We start from the raw sequence: 17,936 nt of genomic DNA on the forward strand, positions 1-17,936 counted from the left end.
ATGTGTATGTAGGATGCTTAGGCTGGAGGGCGAACGCGACTGGTTGCGTGAAGATGACTATTATTAATGGGTTACTTGGTGGCTGCGCGCCGTGCCGCCCCGAGGTTCCCCGCGGGGACACCCCACGCGCCCGGGGACTCAGATTTTCCACCGCTCGCCGCGTCTCCCCCCCGGGCGCGGCGGCGGGGCAGGCGGGAGGGGGCGGCGGGACGGCCCCTGCCCCCGGGCGCGCTGCCGCCCGCCTCATGCCGCAGGAATGCGCGGAGGTATGCGCCAGTTTCCAGAAGCGGATCCCCTTCCCTGCTGGAGCGGAGCGGCGCATATATCATCTGGTGGCAGCAGTCCACCTTCCCTGCAGTTTCGTAACCGCTTACGAGGGTAAATTGAGAGTTGGGAACAGCCCTCTGTTAAGTAGCAGATTGAAGAGAGACTCTTCCCACTTGGAGAAGGCGAGTCTTCCCCGACGGACCCCTCGCGTCGGGAGCTAGTCATCGAGGCGTCTCCCCCGCGCCCGGCTGCTGCCTCCGCTCCTCCTTCGCCGCCGCTGCTACGCGCCGCTCCCTCCACCAGGTGCCCCCGGAGCTTCATCCTTTCTCCTCCTCCCTCTCTCCAGGTCCGACGGCCGCTGCTACGGGCACTGCCACCGACCCGGAGCCCCGCAGCCCCCCGGAGGTCGGTGCTGCCGGCAGCGGGGCTCTGCCTTCCTCCCGCGCCCCGCACGGCGCTCTGAGCGCGGCGGCAGCCGGGGCTGGGAGCGTGTGCCGGGGGCTGCCCGGAGCCGGGAGCTCCGTCCCCTCGGGGGATGCCCGGGCAGCGGTTGCCGGGGATCGCTCTCCGCCTCTCCCGTGCTGTTTGCAGCTCTCCGGCATTCTTTCTCCTCCCAGTTTTTATGTCTTTTGACCCAACTACTGGGTTCTCCTGTTTGTTTCTTTGTTTCTTAGAGGATGCGTGTATATGTATGTAAAGCATGAAAATAGTAGATTTCGCTCGCTGCATCGTTTGGAAATACTTGGCTAACCTTTGTGGGTTTGAATTAGCGTGAGATCAGACTGCTACTGGTGAAAGCCCGGTATTTTCTTAGAGTGGTTTCAAGATAAAAGCTGTGGTGGTGCTGCGAAGGCGGCTTTTGGCCCTGCTGAGCCCGCTCGGGGAGCTCTGCCTGCAGCCCGCAGGATTGCTTTCACACGTCCAGGTTTGAGAGAAGGAAACGGAGTTGTTTCAATGCGGGCGATGGGTGTTTGGCTGAGAAGTTTTATTGCACAAAAGAAAAATGTAGACCGGGAGCAGTAGACTTGCAGCAATAATGAGCTCCGAGGTGCCGCTGCGAGATGATTGATTTCTGTTGCTCTTCTCAAGGATCAAAAGATGGCACTCCAAGCCCACGCAAGCTTCCCAGGACTAAAGTCCTTTTGAACGCTGGGCTTAGGCGATCCTTTAGTCGCTGCACAGTGTTAGCTGCACGAGAGGACGGCTGCTTCCCACGCAGAGCGGTGGCAGGATCGTGGAGCTCAGGGCTGTTAAATGCCAGCCTCGGTGCTTGTGTTAGTGTCAGGGACTCGACGCGGTCAGTTTTACTCTTCTGCTTACGCACTGGAGGTGTCGCTGGACTGAAATGATCGCTTGGTTTTGCTTTGAGCTCGCTCTAATGCTATGTGCAGTTGGCTGAGGCAGCGCACCCAGCTGCCCTGCAGACGGCCGGCAGAAGCCTTTCAGGCTCGGTGTCAATAACCGGGAAAGGCATGCCTGGATCTCGGTAGCGTTTCCTGGATCTGCCCTCTGAATGTGCATTGCTGGCTAGTTCCTCAGATGGCAGAAGAATATTTTCCCTTTTGGCTGTTTCTGTGGGCTAACGAGTTATGTATTTTTCTTTTGTTTTGCTCTTGGCACCTTCCCGATAAAATCTGTTGCCTAATTGCTTGTGGAGTTCTCTTTCCTCCAGCCTAATTATGATGGATGGTATGTGATGCATTTATAGCTTTGTTCAACCAAACTACCCCCTCCCTACTTCCTGACCTAAAAAAACGCTTATATGCCTGTGCAAGGAGGGGCACGCATACTAGCCCTTACTTAGAAGAAAAATCATTTGTAAGTTTTGCTGGAGGAAGTGGGAGCAGTTTAACATGACTTTGAGCAGAGAAAGTTAAAAAGGTAGAGCTGCTTGCATCTAGGAGCTACTAACCTGGCCCAATCCCGCCTATTTTGCTGGACAACCTGCAGGGATTGCAGGACTCTTTGACCTGCCCGCTCTTTATGGTGTTTTTTAAATCTGTTTTTCTCTCAGAATGTGTAAATGAATTATCAGATGTTGAAACACTGTGGCTAGACGGACGTGTCAGGTTTCAGCTGTGTTACATACACTTCTGTATAATCTATTTCAGACCTTCGAGAAATGAAGAATAGCACATTCGTAGGCAGAACACCTCAAAAAAAGTTTTATTATGGTTTCCAAACTGCCTTGAGACCACTAAAACCCAGCGAACTAAGTGCTTCAGCAGCTATGAAAAAGGAGCCAAATAAAATCCCCAGCTGAAAGAGACATTTGGCTGATTGAAGGCAGCAGTGACCTCTGAATTAGCTATCATGGCACTCGCGATGAAGTCATGGAGCTCCCTCCTGGCTCCTGCCGTGTGGAGGCGCACAGCTTTGCACGTTAACCCTGGCAAGGTTAAAGCTGTGTGTGCTACCGTGATCAGGAAGGGTTCGGTGACAAAAGGCACATTATTGAGAGAACGGAGTTGAGTTAGTCATGCAGATCTGTCACAGTTTTGGACCGTTTCCAAGTCTAGAGGTTTTAACCTGGTCCCGTGGGTGGGTGCTGGGGATAAGGGAACAAAGTGAAATCCCCGTTTGTCTTTCTTATGTCTCATGAATACACCCACGCAACCCTCTAATCCATGCATATGATTTCCTTTCTTCCTCTTTTTGCCCCTGCTGCTGCAGATTCATTCATGTTGTTGTGAGCTGAAAGGGCAGACATGAGGACAGCGCTGTGCTCGGCAGTGGCTGCGCTGTGTGCCGCCGCCCTCCTCTCCTCCATCGAGGCTGAAGGTAACCGTCCTCCCCTGCCCCTTTGCGCGGGTGCCCCGTGAGACAACCCACCAGGCCCAAGCTGCCGCCTCCCCTCTCTCTTTTTGAATGTCACTCCTTCACCTTCTCTCTTTCTCTCCTTCAGAGGAACGCCTCTCCTTTGCCCAGCTCCTTCTGTGCTCTGTTTCTCCTGGCTGGTCAGTCAAAATGTAGCTCCCTCTCTCTGTCTCTCTGGTGTGCTGTCCACACCGCCCTGCAGCAGCGGCGCCCCAGGGGAACGCAGTGTCCCGAGGAGACCTGGGCACTGCCAGGGCCCACACCACGGTCCTGCGCCTGCCGGAGCCACTGGGCTGTGCAGTTGTGCTTAGTTGCGTTGAGTGAGGAAAGGAGAAATCCACCACCCGACCATCTGCAGCTCTGAAATAAAATGCTCCAACAGAGTCTGGCTCTCCGCGCCTGTTGTGTTTTGTTTGGGCCGGCCCCCTCGCCTTTACCCCGCTGGTCTCCTGGCCCCCCATGCTCGGTGGGGCAACCCCTGACTGAGCCCTTGGGGCGGCCCTACCCTTCCCCAGGTACTTCGGCTTTCGCGGTGGGCCTGGCGTGGAGGACAGCTCTGGGGAGATGTCATTGTATCTTGCATCCCATATGCAGCCAAAAGGTGACCGAGTCTGAGCCAGACCATGCTGTGCCACTGGGCTCCGAGGCTCTGGCACACCTGTTGCGCCACTGTCCCTGGAGCAGCCTTCTCCTCCTCTTTCTCCTCCTTGTGGGCCCCTGGTCTTGCTGGAGATTCCTGTCAGTCCTTGTTAGCTCCCTGCCTATGGCTGTAGGGAGACACAATGCTCATTGTGGTGTCTCTGCTGCCCTGAGGGATTAGCACAAGTGTGGGATAACCTCCTCCATGTGAGCTGGACAGTAGTAACAGCATTTCTGTTAGCAGTGTCTGCCAAGAGAAATACAAAGATGCAAGGTGCAACTGGACGCAGATGTGATTTGGTCTGACCTCTGGAACTCAGCTCCATCAATAGGGTGTGCCTTGTGTTTGAACTGGGAAAAACAGAAGCCAGTGTCTGGTAATTCAGTTTTTCCCCTCCTCCTATTTCCATACTGAGCTGAAAAAAATTCTCTGATTGTGACCTGTCACAATTGCCTGTGTCTGGACCTGGTTGTCTTGGGTGATGGCTACTAAAAGTATGGTGTGTGAGAGGGGCCTCTAAGATGTCTCTTCCCATGTCTGCTCTGCTGTCATGGGGCACAGAGGCATAAAAGAGACAATTTTCTGGAAAGTATGGCATTTCTGTTGTCAGTACTACATCTGGTCACCGTAGGAGGGGATCAACTCTCTGCCTCCCTCTCATGCTACGTTGTTGTTGGCTGAACAACCAGAAAGGTCATTTAAAGTCTTTTCAGAACTGCATTTCAAATGCAAGACCACTGTGCCAGAGAAAGCAGAGGAAATGTTCGGTTTTGATGGAAGAAGGGAGTGGATGTATTTGTGCATGCTTCCCACTACTAGGAATGAGCTGGTTCAGGGCTTGAGTGATGTTGCTGTTGTGCTGCACCATTGGTTACGTTTAAGGAGTGAGCTATTTCAAAATGAGTGAAGGCATTTTATTTATGTGGTGTGGACTGAAACAGCCACAGTTTGAGGACTGTTAATGAAAGCTAGAAGTATGTGTTGGAGAAGCACGCAACTGTTTTGTAAGGATGAAGCTAGTTATATTACCAGTCAAGCTGACTGTTTAGATCTCATTATAAAGTGTGTGCCATTGTTAAACAAAGGAACAGACGAAGCCTGATCTTGTCAATTGTGGAGCACTCCTGATAGGATTTATGCTGCTCTGCATTTAAAAGTTTGTATTAAATATGTATTAAATAAAGTGCATGGCTTTGGAGCAACTTCTCATAGCTCCAAAGTTTTGAAGCAAGAGCAGAGAAGTGTCTTTGAGTAGGAAGTACGGTGAGAAATAGCGATGCTGAAAATAGAAATTCAAAATCAGGATTAGGACTTGCTCTGGTGAGAGCTGCTGTTGTAGAGCCTTTTTTTTTTTTTCACTGTGCTTTTTGACTGGGCAATAGGGACCATTCTTCTGCACTGTTGTAACATTGTGCTTCAATTTTGTACATATTGGATCTTAGTTGCTTTAGTTCTGGTCTCATTCCAACTTAACTCCTGTCTGCTGAACTGACTTTCTCCTACAAATATTTGTCTCCTTGGTCTGTTCCTTCAACTTCCACACCATACTGTTCTATAATCCTCTTCCTTCCAGTCCTTTCTCAGGCTGCTAGTGCTACATACAGTTGCATGACTGTACTTTAATGCACTTTAAAAATTTTTTTTTCTTTTATTCCCTTGGCTCCTCCTACAGTGGTTACAAGAGGTGCAGTTTGAGTTTTTTTTCCATCAGCTGTGTGCAGGCACTTGGTAGAATGAAAAAGTGAGAGAGGGACAAGGGAGAAGAGCACTTGATGTGGTCAGGGTTGTTGATCTGCAGTGGGAATGTGTTGTGAAAGCAAAGGGAAGGAAAGACAACACTCTCTTTTTCTTCTGCCTTCCTCCAGCTTCCATTTTTCAGTCTCTCCTGGCATAGATCTGGTATTTTTTTCTGAAACTGCTGTTCAGATTCCTAAATACTCCAGGATGAAGCTGGTTCTTCATCACAGCTGCTCTGTGAGTCCTTCACAAGGGTTCACAAGGGCAGTGTTCTGTTGCTGTTGGCAAAGCGAGAGGTGCAGTAATGGTGTTGAAGCTTTTATACAGAGATATAGCAAAGCAAGGGTTTCTCTTTGGATATTTACTGTGACAGTAGAATGGGTAAAACCAACGTATAGTCCGAATGCATTCATGGCATTTCACTGTGGAAGTTACTTGTTTACTTTGGACAAGTGAGCAGATATGTTTTCAAGCTCTGTTTTTACTTTTATAATGAAATTCTACCTGTTCTAATTTGCAGTCCTTCTGGTCTCCCTCTCTGGCCTTAAGCATCATGTGTATGATGCCTTATTTTATGCTTTATTTGTTTCTTGCCATTTCAGTCCAGCACTGCCCAACTGCAGTGTATTTGGTGAATGTCCTTGCGTCAAGAATTCTTTCTGACACACTGTATTTTCCTTCTGTGATCACATAAAACTGGGGGCAAATCTGCGTCCTTCTATTAAAAGATAATGTTTTCATTATTATAGTCATAATTGAGTCAAGTTGATTCCTTGCAAGTAACCAGTTTGTTATAATCAGAAGGTAGTGCTATTATGGTGTTCTGGCTTCTGTAGTGTTTGCTACATGCAGAGGGATTTTCAAAGGCACAACAGGAAGGAAATAATTGGCTCTGCATAACCATTGAGCACGTGACGGTTCTGACTTTTCAATGTTTTGGGAATTGGTTCAGACCTGAGAGGTCTGTTTTCTAGAGAATAGGAAAGGAGGGCATCCCTGAGCCCAGGATGACCCAGGATAGCTGAAACTTCTAAAGTTAATCACCTAATCAGCTTTGGAATTGGTTGGTGGGACCATTAGTTCATGCCCTTTTGATGTATGATTTCTATCCTTTGAGAAATTAGCTGTTGATTTTCAAATTCCTGAAGAGAGAACCATTTAGATTGAAGTGTGAAGATGTGTTTTGTATATGGATGATGCTGACTACAAATTCTTGCTTTTTCCCACTTCTAGAATTAGAAGCAAAGTGTACATGTGAGTTTATGTATATACATACATGCACGCACATACATGTGAACAAATATGACAACATTTGGTAAATATTTATGCATGTAGTGTGTTTATATATATTATAGTTATTTGTTACATTACATTTAAATATGTATGCTTACATGTACAAAAAATGTATACATATTTAAATGATTTTCTTTCAAAATACACTTACATGAGCTGCATATCTTGTATTTTGAAAAAATTTCACATATAGTGTAAAATTTTTTAAAAATGCAGATTCTGCAGGAGACACTTTATGTACTATTGGCAGTGAATATCTTGCAAGGCTGAGAACTATTCTTTTCTATACTGATAGGCTATAACTCATTCCTTCTCCTATTCATATTAGCAAGATGAACTTCAAAGGACCTTGACTGGGGTTGCGATCTAGTTAGCTGTGTCAAATTTGTGCCAAGTATGAAGAAAACATTACATGAAGAGTTTGGGCCTCTTCCAGCCTCAGCGGGGCTTATCTCAGTGAGACCATGAGTGGCCTTATTCTTCAGCTACCATGGCCTGTATGCTATTTTAACAAGAACCAGTATGTTATTTTTCATGCTAATTAGCAGCAATCTTTTTCAGTGTTGGAATTACAGTTTTTGTGTCACGTAAGGATTGTGGAGTGCAGCTACTTCCAAGTTATATTACTTTTAAGATTGGTTATAGATCTGAATTGCTTGATCTGCTGATTACATTTTTCTTCTGTCTTATTAAGACACTTGTTGGGATACTCTAGCAGTCACATGTGTTGTCTATAAAAAACTGTAGACTTCTGGTCTGTTGATAAGCAGATGTGTATTATCTGTTGAGTAATACAAGCTAGTCTAAGACATACATAACATTCTTTGCTCTATACATTTTTTTCTTTTTTGCAGAAAATATACTGTTGTATTATATGCATATAATGGAAGGAGTGAATGAAGTATGTCTAAATTTTTTTTTTCTTTTGTGGTCTGTAAGATAGGATATGCAATCAAGGAAGCTGTCATGTCATAGTTCTAAGAGTGGTGAGAGTTAACACTGTGTAAACATTAAAAATTTATACTGTCATAGAGCAAGTTAAGATTTTACTGAACTGGAATGCCGTAGGGGAGCCCTACATTTCTGTGCAGCAGCAGTGGGATCATTTTATGAAGGGAATAGTACGATATTGTCATTTGTTACATTCACAATCTTGTACCTTGATATGTCAGAGAGAAGTTTGTCCTAGATTTTGATATAGCAGGGCTGGACAGACTGTCACTACACTTTACACATGTGCACAGCTTTATTTGGGCTATTAGTCTTATGTCAAGACTGCTTGCTCAGGTAAGGCTTAAGCCTTTGTAAAATGGAGTTTTAAGGGCTGTTTCTGCAATGGGGCAAACTCCCACTAGACCAAGGGCCATTTAGTTCCTGGTCTGATTTCATAAGAAGAATTTTGTGGAGGGCTGGTGGAGTTGCCCTGTTTGATGATGACAGTAAGATTTTTACCTTCTAACTATTTTGATGTACTTCAGATTGACTTGGATCTCTGTCATATGACTGTGCTTTGATCTTGATCCCACAGCCAGTTTCACATGGATGAAATTCAATCCATGTGAAGGACAGTGGATGTTGTAGAGATTCTATGTGAGTATCAAAAGCTTGCAGGCCGTCCAGAAGACATTTTGACAACATTGGATCCAAACTCGCTTTTCTTCACTCGGACAAATTTCCTTTTTGGATTTCCATGGAAGAAGCACACAGTGATTTAATTTTTTGAGCCAGCCATATGCTGAGGATGAGCAGATTAAAAATGCAACAACAGAGATTGGGCTTAGGTATTGGGAACAACTTTATGAGGACAGAGGAATTCAGGCAATTCCACTGGGAAGTGGGCAGTTTTGCCAATGGTAGAAGTCTCAAAATGTGATCTGAGCAACCATGTCAGGAATGACATGGGATGGCTGATCGTATCTTGGCCATGGGAAAGACTAGGGGACTTTCTGATGTCCCCTGCAAAACTGCTGTTCTAAAAAGGTGTGAATAATTGAATGAATGGATATGTTAATTATATATTGATGTACTGTTCTTTTCAACTGCCAAAATCCACATCTGAATTTTCATAAAATGGATCAAAACCCTTTAAAATGTTCAAGACTTTTCCTCACAGTCAGTTTTTTCAGTTTATCTGGAATCCGGTCATTTGGATATCAACAAGTTGGGCTGCTGCTGTCCTTCAGCAGTTAAAGCCTAAAGTCTCTGCTGCAACATACCAATTTACTTGCAAGGTTGGTGGTGCTATTTTTTCCATGTACTGATTTTTTTTTTTAAAAGCATGCTCAGGTCAGTTGTCTCTGCCTTTGCATTAAATTTGTCCTGAGCCATTGCTACTGAAACAATATTTTATAATGATATTCTTATTTATTACCTGAATGTATTATACTATTAACATGTGTTGCATGATTTTGATACTAAGAAACTAGCCTGCAATCTCCAGCATTGTGATACTCATAAAATGAATGATAGATAAAATGTGCATGCACATTTTAATGGTCTAATCTCACTGCCTGTGTATGGATAATAGGAAAAATAACAATTACTTCAATACTAGTTATCTATTTTATCAGTATTACAAAGCCATATTATCCTATGGTTGGAAATAACAGTAAATTAAAAGAAAAAACAAGGCTACAAAATTGGTTATCATTTTTTTTTTATCTCAGTCTTACTTAGTGCAATTGGATGGTGTCTTTTTATAAGTATATGTTTTAGCATTTATTTCTCGATCAGCTCTTTAAATTATGCTCTAAAGCAAGACAAAAGTCTTATTTGAGTTATGATAGAGATCTTCTGTGAAATGGAGAAAATCTGTCGATTAAGAATGCCTGCAAAATGGTCTGCAGTAGTAAAGGAAAGTATGGCTGAATCTCATCTTACTTTGTAGACCTATTTAAATAATAATATATAATACACCTACCATGCACTGACAGTGAGTCAGTAAAATATTGCATGAGTAAGCATGACATTTTTATAAAGAGAATATCATTATAAAATATTTTTGAAATGTCTTTGTGTAATGAACCTTGTACATGGAGGCTTTTGTCCATCGTGGGAAGCTAAAGAAATAATAATCAACATCTCATTTACATATGCATGATGCTGCAAAATAGCATACGTAAACTATTTCTTTCTGTACTGTTCATTTACTTCTGTCATCAGCTCCTATAAGATTTATTTGCAGTCATTTGTTTGAATCACTGGTGCCCTCTTTGCTGTTCTCTATAGATTCCGTAAAATGAATGTCCATAAAAATACCTTGATACTGTCTTTTCATAATTAACCATTGTGTTGTATGGAACCATACTGGCATTTTATGTTAAAATGCCACTAGTAGTATGGGTACACCTGCTGCAAGGGGAACATGAAAACAAAAGTTTACACCTTTGAATTTTTACAGTAATGCGGTGTAAACATATAGAATCTTATTTTTATGAGCTCTCTCATTGGCTCAAATATATCAGCAAATTTCAACCATTACTAACCTCGTTTATCCACCTCTTAGTTCCTCCATTCTTTGCAGCCATATGCAAAGTATGTCACTGTAGAGGCTTCTAGGAACCAAGGGGTGAAGCTCTCCCTATTCTGAAATAAAATGATACATCAGTATATCATTATTACTGACATACATTTTACATGCATATTCTTATCTAGACCCTAACAGAAATTGTTTTAATGAGCCAATTTGAACAAATGGCCAATTTGTTTTCCCTGTATTCTTAAAAATATTTTTTTTCTCTGCCAAGTTTCTAGAATCAGTGAAATTGATAAGAAATATGGCTGTGCAGAGACTATACTCAAAAGTGGATCAATTCTTTGATGTCTAATTAAGAAGAGTACTGTGTTCTCTCAATGTTCTAAATGATCTCTTGGTATTGTGAGCAGGTTGTGATTTGGCATGCTTGTACGGATTGCACCCAGCATGTACAAAAATTCCTTTTAATTGTTATGTGAAATGTTTGCATATGTGGTGATTATCTGTGAACTCATTGTACATGTATCCAAATGTGTTTTCTATTGTGCTTGATTTTGCTGGCCATTCTTGAATGTCTTGGCAACTCAAGAAACATACATTCTGTGCTGTCCTCTGTAACGCGTATACTCTTTGATGTTGTGTCATATTTTGTCAGCTTTTATTTTACTCTTTTTCCAACAACATATCTTTATATTTGTTGGAAACAAATTTATGCAAAGACAATTTTAGTAAGCTTTGCTCAACATTATTTTATTTTTCCATTTGCCAAAGCTTGTTCAAATGTTTAAACATCCACCTGGTATAAATCTTTTGCAGTTAATCCACCGTCAGACTTGAATTTTACAATTATAGATGAACATAATGTTCAAATGTCTTGGAAAAGGCCCCCAGATGAAATAATGGGTTACAGGATAACTGTGGTTCCTACAAATGGTGAGTTCAATAAAATTTTATTATTTGGTTTTTGGAAAACCTGAGTACATTTTTACTTGTATCCAAGTTAGGTATGAGAACAGTGAGTGACATCTTTCTGAAGATTGGGTAGCAGCAAAGAGCATACACGAAAGAGCAGAGACTGTTCCTAATTAGAGTATTTCTTAGTATTTACCATTTGTGGACTGCAAGTAATAAGTTTTGGATTCTTTTCCTTTGCAAGGAACAAGAAGTTAAAGTCCTCACTGTGTTCCTCTTCCATGCCTTTACCTTAAAGTTAGGGAATTATATTGGTCTTTGTTCAAGTCCATCTCCCAAAGGAAGTATTACATGTGTCAGATAATGATGCAGTGATGTAATGTAACTTCGATAACATGGCCATAATAATAGTTGTGTAAGACACTTGTTATTCTGTTTCACTTTGAGAAATAATCCGTGAGAATCTGGATTGGAACTGGACCATAATTTGTTAAATTATAGTACATTTTGTATGTGTATTTTTGTCTTAGTTTCAGCTGAAATGAAATTGCTTTCTTCCGAATATCAGATATGATGCTATATTTTGTTCTTGGAGAAAAACAATGTTGATAACACACTGACATTTATAGTTGCTGCTGAGCAGTGTTGTACAGAGCCAGGGCCATTCATAGTGAGGGGCCCAAGGAGCTGGAAGGGAACAGAATTAGGACAGCTGACTTAAACTGACCGAAGTGATATTCCATACCATATGACATCATGAGGAAAGAGTTTTGAAGTGGGTAGGAGTACATCTTGCTACCTTTTACTCTCAGGGAAGCTACCTCGGCATTGGTTGGGTGGTGATGAGCAATTGCTTGTGCATCACTTGTTATGCATATTTACATTTGTCAAAATTATTATCCTTTTCTTTTTCTTTATCTTAGTAATTTTTTTTCTCAACCCACAAGTTCTATGTTGTTTTTTCCCAATTCTCTTACCCATTCCACTGGGAAGTGGGGAGAGTGAGCAAACAGCTGTGTGGTGCTGAGCCACCTGTGGAGTTAAACTACAACAATTTTAAATTTCAAATTTCCTGGAATTTATTAAACATTTCACTAATTTTTTCAGTACTGAAAACAACTTAATTGGAAGTTTCATGTTTCAAAATATTTAAGGAAAGCAGAATTGTATCATTGCAAAATTGTCATTGGATGTTTAGGTAGATTACTCTCTGTTGTATTTTTTTAAATCATCTTGTCATTGATATTACTGGATTTAAACACTGCATTAACTATTTTATATATTTATTGCAGATGGACCGACTAAAGAATTTACTCTTTCACCTAGCACAACCCAAACTGTCTTATCAGATCTTATACCTGATATAGAGTATGTTGTATCAATAGCTTCATATGATGAGGTAGAGGAGAGTCTGCCTGTTTTTGGCCAACTAACAAGTAAGTATGTGTAATACAACTTATCGAAGAGAATAGAATAGTATAGAGTAGTTCAGTCGGAAGGACTTTTGAATATAATTGAGTGCAACCAATTCAGGGCACACCAAAAGTTAAATCGTGTTATTGAGGGCATTGTCCAAATGCTTATTGACATTTGTCAGGCATGGGGCATCAAACTACCTTGCAAGGAAGCCTATTTCAGTATTTGACCACAGTAAATAAATTTTTCCTAATGTACAGTCTGAACCTCTCCAAGTGCACCTTTGAGCTGTTCCTGTGTGTCCTGCCATTAGTTATAAGGAGCAGAGCCCACCACCTCCCTCTGCTTTCCTTTGGAGCTGCAGAGAGTAATGGGCTTACCTCTCAGCCTTCTTTTCTCCAGAAAATCAGAAGTGTCCTCAGCTTCTCACAGGACACTTCTTCCAACCCGTTGACCAGATTCATGGTCCTTCTTTGGACACTTTCATGTATCTTAACATCATTTTTATATTGTGGAGCTCAGAACCCCATATATTCAAAATGAGGCTGCACTAGTGCTAAACTAAGCTGCAAAACCCCACTCTTTTGACAGGCTGGCTCTACTGTGTTTAATGAATTCCCAAATGTGGTTTGCCTCCTTTGCTGCTAGTGTACACTGCTGACTCGTATAGAGCCTGTTGTCAACCAGTTAGAAAACCGAATAACAGAACTGACCAGTCATTTACAGAACTTGGCTTTATTCCAGTTCCTCAACAAAATATTGGCACATACCTAAACTCAGATCAGATGTAGCTGCACAAAAAGCCTTTTTTTTTTTTTTTTTTTTTTTTTTTGCATTAAGCATAATTCTTCACAGGATCAAAGATGAAAAGATGCTTGGATATACTGTTTCTGACATCTCATACAGAGTTCTTTGCAGGAGACCTCTGGTTTTGTTGAACTGGGCCTACTTCCTATTAACTGAGTCTGCATTCAAAGGGAAAGCTGCAATTGACTTGAGTTAAGAAATGAATCTGTCTGGATTTCAGTGAAGAAAAAACCCACAAACTTATTTTCATTAAATAGCAATATGTGACATTATACATATATAAATCAGATATAGACTTGAAACTTTTATTGTGTATAGTTAATAATTTTAAGTTAAACACAGCAGACTATCTTCAATGGCGTGTTTTGTCACATGCCTCAAGCTACCCAAACAACCACAGGAAAATTACTTATGATGAGTTTGTCAATGTTTAGTGAGGAGCAACACTTGTATTTAATCTGTGCGTGTTGCAGTGAATTCTATGATTCTGTGGTTGATTTTGGAGATATTACTTGGAAATATGCGAGTTCCAAATTATTACATTTTTTGTATTTTTTGTTATCCTGAATGCTATGTTGTCAGTTCTTCAATTACATGAGATGTAGTTATAACTTGCCTTTCTGTATTCAATTTCTGAGGCTTGTCAGATTTGTTCCCTTAATTCCTTACACGGTTTTCTTTGATTTTAACAAATTAACCTAATTTCCTTTATTAATCCTACCTATGTTGCATTTTGTGCAGTTCAGACAGGTGGTCCGGGCATACCAGAGGAAAAGAAGGTTGAAGCTCAAATACAAAGTAAGATGTTTTATCTATCAATGTCTTGTATTTTGTCTAGAAGATGTTTTAGAGATTTAGTGAGATTTAGTTTCAGGGCCTTACAAAATTAAGCTGTGTTCCTTTCTTAGCAATAAAGTTAGTTTTAAAGCTGCCTAGAATTAGAGTTAGGGTAGTATGGTTTGGTTGTGGTTAGACATGATGATCTTTAAGGTCTTTTCCAACCCGAGAAATTCCGTGATTCTATAAAGACTTTCTTCTATCAAGAAAAGACACTGTCTTTTCAAGGCACTGCAGAAGATGCCATGCAGCTATTGTGGGGAGATAAGAATGGAAAGCAGAAGTTGTAACAAAATGACATTTCCTTAAAATTAAACCGTTTCAAAAAATTTTATGTATAAGTTAGCATCTGCTGTGGGATAACAGATCTTGTGAAATAGAGTGAGAGGTATCTTAAAACTGATTTTGTATCTGACGGTTCCATTGTGTTAATGGCAGCTAAAAGTCCTTTGCCTGTGTTCACCTAGGTGAATAATGCTTCCCTAAGTAAAATGATTCCACAGAATAATATGAGTCTATTGAAAATCTGTTCATTTTATCTTTTTTCACTATTTCTCTCAGATGTTTCTCACTGATTTCTAAGAATACAATTGCACATCCACTAACAGTTTTTTTGTTTCTTTGTTTGTTTTGTATGTGCGTGTGTGTTCCAGAATGCTCCATAAGTGCAATGACAGATTTAGTTTTCCTGGTAGATGGTTCATGGAGTGTAGGGAGAAACAACTTCAGATATATTCTGGACTTCATGGTGGCCCTTGTGTCAGCTTTCGACATTGGGGAAGAAAAGACAAGAGTTGGAGTTGTTCAGTACAGTTCAGATACAAGAACAGAGTTTAATTTAAATCAGTATTTCAGAAGAAGTGATCTTCTTGACGCAATTAAAAGGATACCTTATAAAGGTGGCAACACAATGACAGGTATCGATTTCCCTCATGTGTTTATGCAGCATATAATTCTTATTTTAAATTTGCTTTAAATCTTAGTTCATTCATGCCTAACAAAAATACAACTTGTCTTTTTTTCAGGTGAAGCTATTGATTACCTGGTTAAAAACACTTTCACTGAGTCAGCTGGAGCAAGAAAAGGCTTTCCCAAAGTAGCAATTGTCATTACAGATGGAAAAGCTCAAGATGAAGTTGAAATTCCTGCAAGAGAGCTTCGCAACATAGGAGTTGAAGTTTTTTCTTTAGGTATGTTTTTGATGATTGAGAGATTAGCATTCCTAAAGCAGTAAGTTATGCATTTTGCAGATTCTGGGTTTGAAATTGTGCTATACCCATCTTTTCATATATGTGTGCCTTGAAATGGGCATTTGTAACCTTCAGAATGGAACATACGAGTTGTGTTAACTCGCTAGTAGCTTTGTAGCTCCTATGTGGAGACTAAGAAGGCTGACAAATAGAGTTTGACCCTTGGCCTTACCATATTATTTTCTTAAGTTGAAAATGGAGTGTATTACTTCATTGCATTTAGATATTTAGTAGTATGGTTATTGATAATGACGTTAGAGAGAACTGAATTTAACTCAGCTTTACCTCAGTATATTCTGATACTCTATCACTGCATTCACAGGTGTTGTTTGTATTTTACAGCCACTTAACATGGTCCTGTCTATTGTGACTTCTAGGAATCAAAGCAGCAGATGCAAAAGAACTCAAGCTAATTGCATCTCAGCCTTCACTGAAACATGTGTTCAACGTGGCTAATTTTGATGGAATTGTAGATATACAGAATGAAATTATATTGCAAGTGTGCTCTGGAGTGGATGAACAGCTGGGTGAACTAGTTAGTGGAGAAGAAGGTGAGATACTTTTATAAATGCATTTACTGTTGTCAGTTCATTCTGATGCATATGTAAGGAGACTAGCCCTACTTGCTTTGCTTTGGTTTTTTGGTTTTTTTTTTGGAGTTTGATCCGTTGCCTCATTTAGCAAGTGCGAAAAACAGGTTTCAGCTCTGTGCATTTAAATACAGGAGGACAAAACGTGTAACGCAGTAGCTTTGGAATAGCTCCATCATTCTGTAGTTTCAGGGGCAACAAAATGATGATCAGTTATCAGAGTCTCCTACACTTGGTTTGAACACCGGCTTTACTTCTATGGAGAAAATGTATGAAAAAGGGCAGAATATTAATGTTAAATGTTAAATAATAAATTGAAGAATCCTGAAAAAAAAAAACACACAGACATCAAGCTGTATCACTGTTTTCTGTCTATGTAAGATTCTGAATAAGTAGTTTGTTGCACAGTATGGTAGCAGGATGACTCTGCTGTCACAATGATCTGCTCAGGTCTGTATTTTTTCAGACCCTTTGCTGTGTTCCTATGGATGTTGCTTTCACTTCTGACTGAAATAGATTTAAAGGAGAAGAACATTTCTCCTGGAACTTCACTAAACTTGGGGTTCCACTAATGCACTGTTTATATTTTTACCTTCTCTCTGACGCCCGTCATGAAATTTCCTGTATTTCAGTTATGTTTACTTATGCTAAAAATAGGTGTGATTTTTAAGTAAAGATTAAGCAAGGATGACTGAATTTATTTAAGAAATAAAGACGTACAAATAATTCTGTTTATAATTGCAATTAATAATTTGGGTTTATTTTCAATTTCTTTCAGTGGTGGAGCCTGCTTCAAATCTAGTAGCCACTCAGATCTCCTCAAAATCTGTTAGGATCACTTGGGATCCATCTACAAGCCAAATAACTGGCTATCGGATACAGTTCATCCCAATGATAACTGGTGGAAAACAACACGTGCTGAGTGTGGGTCCTCAGACTACTGCTCTGAATGTTAAAGATCTCTCTCCAGACACAGAGTATCAAATTAATGTTTATGCAATGAAAGGACTGACCCCCAGTGAGCCCATAACTATAATGGAAAAAACACAGCAAGTCAAAGTTCAAGTGGGTGAGTTAAGAACTACTGCATTATTTCCAGGCAGGAGCTTTTTGTCTGAACCTCTGATACTTGCTTTATATCATACCTTTACTGTTTATAAGAGCTTTACTTGGAATGGTTTATTTCCTTAGTAAGCAACTGGATATAATGCATAGACTGCAGATGCAATTGAAATACCATCATTACTGAACACTTGTTTATAGTGGTGATTCTTTTTCTTTACAGAATGCTCACGTGGTGTGGATGTAAAAGCTGATGTTGTGTTTTTAGTGGATGGCTCCTACAGCATTGGTATCGCCAATTTTGTTAAAGTAAGAGCCTTTTTGGAAGTGTTAGTTAAAAGCTTTGAGATATCGCCTCGAAAAGTACAGATAAGTCTTGTCCAGTACAGCAGAGATCCCCATATGGAGTTTTCTTTGAACAGATACAACAGAGTGGAAGACATAATTCAAGCTATTAACACCTTCCCCTACAGAGGTGGATCTACCAACACAGGCAAAGCGATGACATATGTGAGGGAGAAAGTATTTGTTACCAGCAAAGGATCAAGACCAAATGTGCCAAGAGTCATGATTCTTATCACTGATGGAAAATCATCAGATGCTTTTAAAGAACCTGCAATAAAGCTGAGGGATGCAGATGTAGAAATATTTGCAGTTGGTGTGAAGGATGCAGTGCGTACAGAGTTAGAAGCAATTGCATCACCTCCTGCTGAAACTCATGTTTACACAGTGGAAGACTTTGATGCTTTCCAAAGAATATCATTTGAACTTACACAGTCTGTCTGCCTACGCATTGAGCAGGAACTGGCTGCAATAAGGAAAAAATGTAAGTA

General features: G+C 41.0%; 1 protein-coding gene across 3 annotated transcripts in view; it reads left to right on the plus strand.

Annotated features, from left to right (window-relative positions):
• The first annotated feature begins 430 nt into the window (after positions 1 to 430).
• Positions 431 to 17,936, plus strand: part of COL12A1 (collagen type XII alpha 1 chain) — a 100,393-nt gene continuing 82,887 nt past the window's right edge. For all 3 annotated transcript variants that reach the window (XM_085217786.1, XM_085217787.1, XM_085217788.1), the window contains exons 1-10: positions 431 to 570; positions 2,941 to 3,048; positions 11,046 to 11,162; positions 12,434 to 12,577; positions 14,106 to 14,162; positions 14,855 to 15,118; positions 15,227 to 15,391; positions 15,829 to 16,002; positions 16,820 to 17,110; positions 17,327 to 17,929. In XM_085217786.1, the coding sequence (XP_085073912.1) occupies positions 2,976 to 3,048; positions 11,046 to 11,162; positions 12,434 to 12,577; positions 14,106 to 14,162; positions 14,855 to 15,118; positions 15,227 to 15,391; positions 15,829 to 16,002; positions 16,820 to 17,110; positions 17,327 to 17,929 (1,888 nt within the window). In that variant the 5' untranslated portion in view covers positions 431 to 570; positions 2,941 to 2,975. The remainder of the gene's footprint in view (positions 571 to 2,940; positions 3,049 to 11,045; positions 11,163 to 12,433; positions 12,578 to 14,105; positions 14,163 to 14,854; positions 15,119 to 15,226; positions 15,392 to 15,828; positions 16,003 to 16,819; positions 17,111 to 17,326; positions 17,930 to 17,936) is intronic.

The sequence above is a fragment of the Meleagris gallopavo genome, chromosome 2 (genome assembly GCF_905368555.1).
Source record: "Meleagris gallopavo chromosome 2, MGAL_WU_HG_1.1, whole genome shotgun sequence".
Classification (NCBI taxonomy): Eukaryota; Metazoa; Chordata; class Aves; order Galliformes; family Phasianidae; genus Meleagris; species Meleagris gallopavo.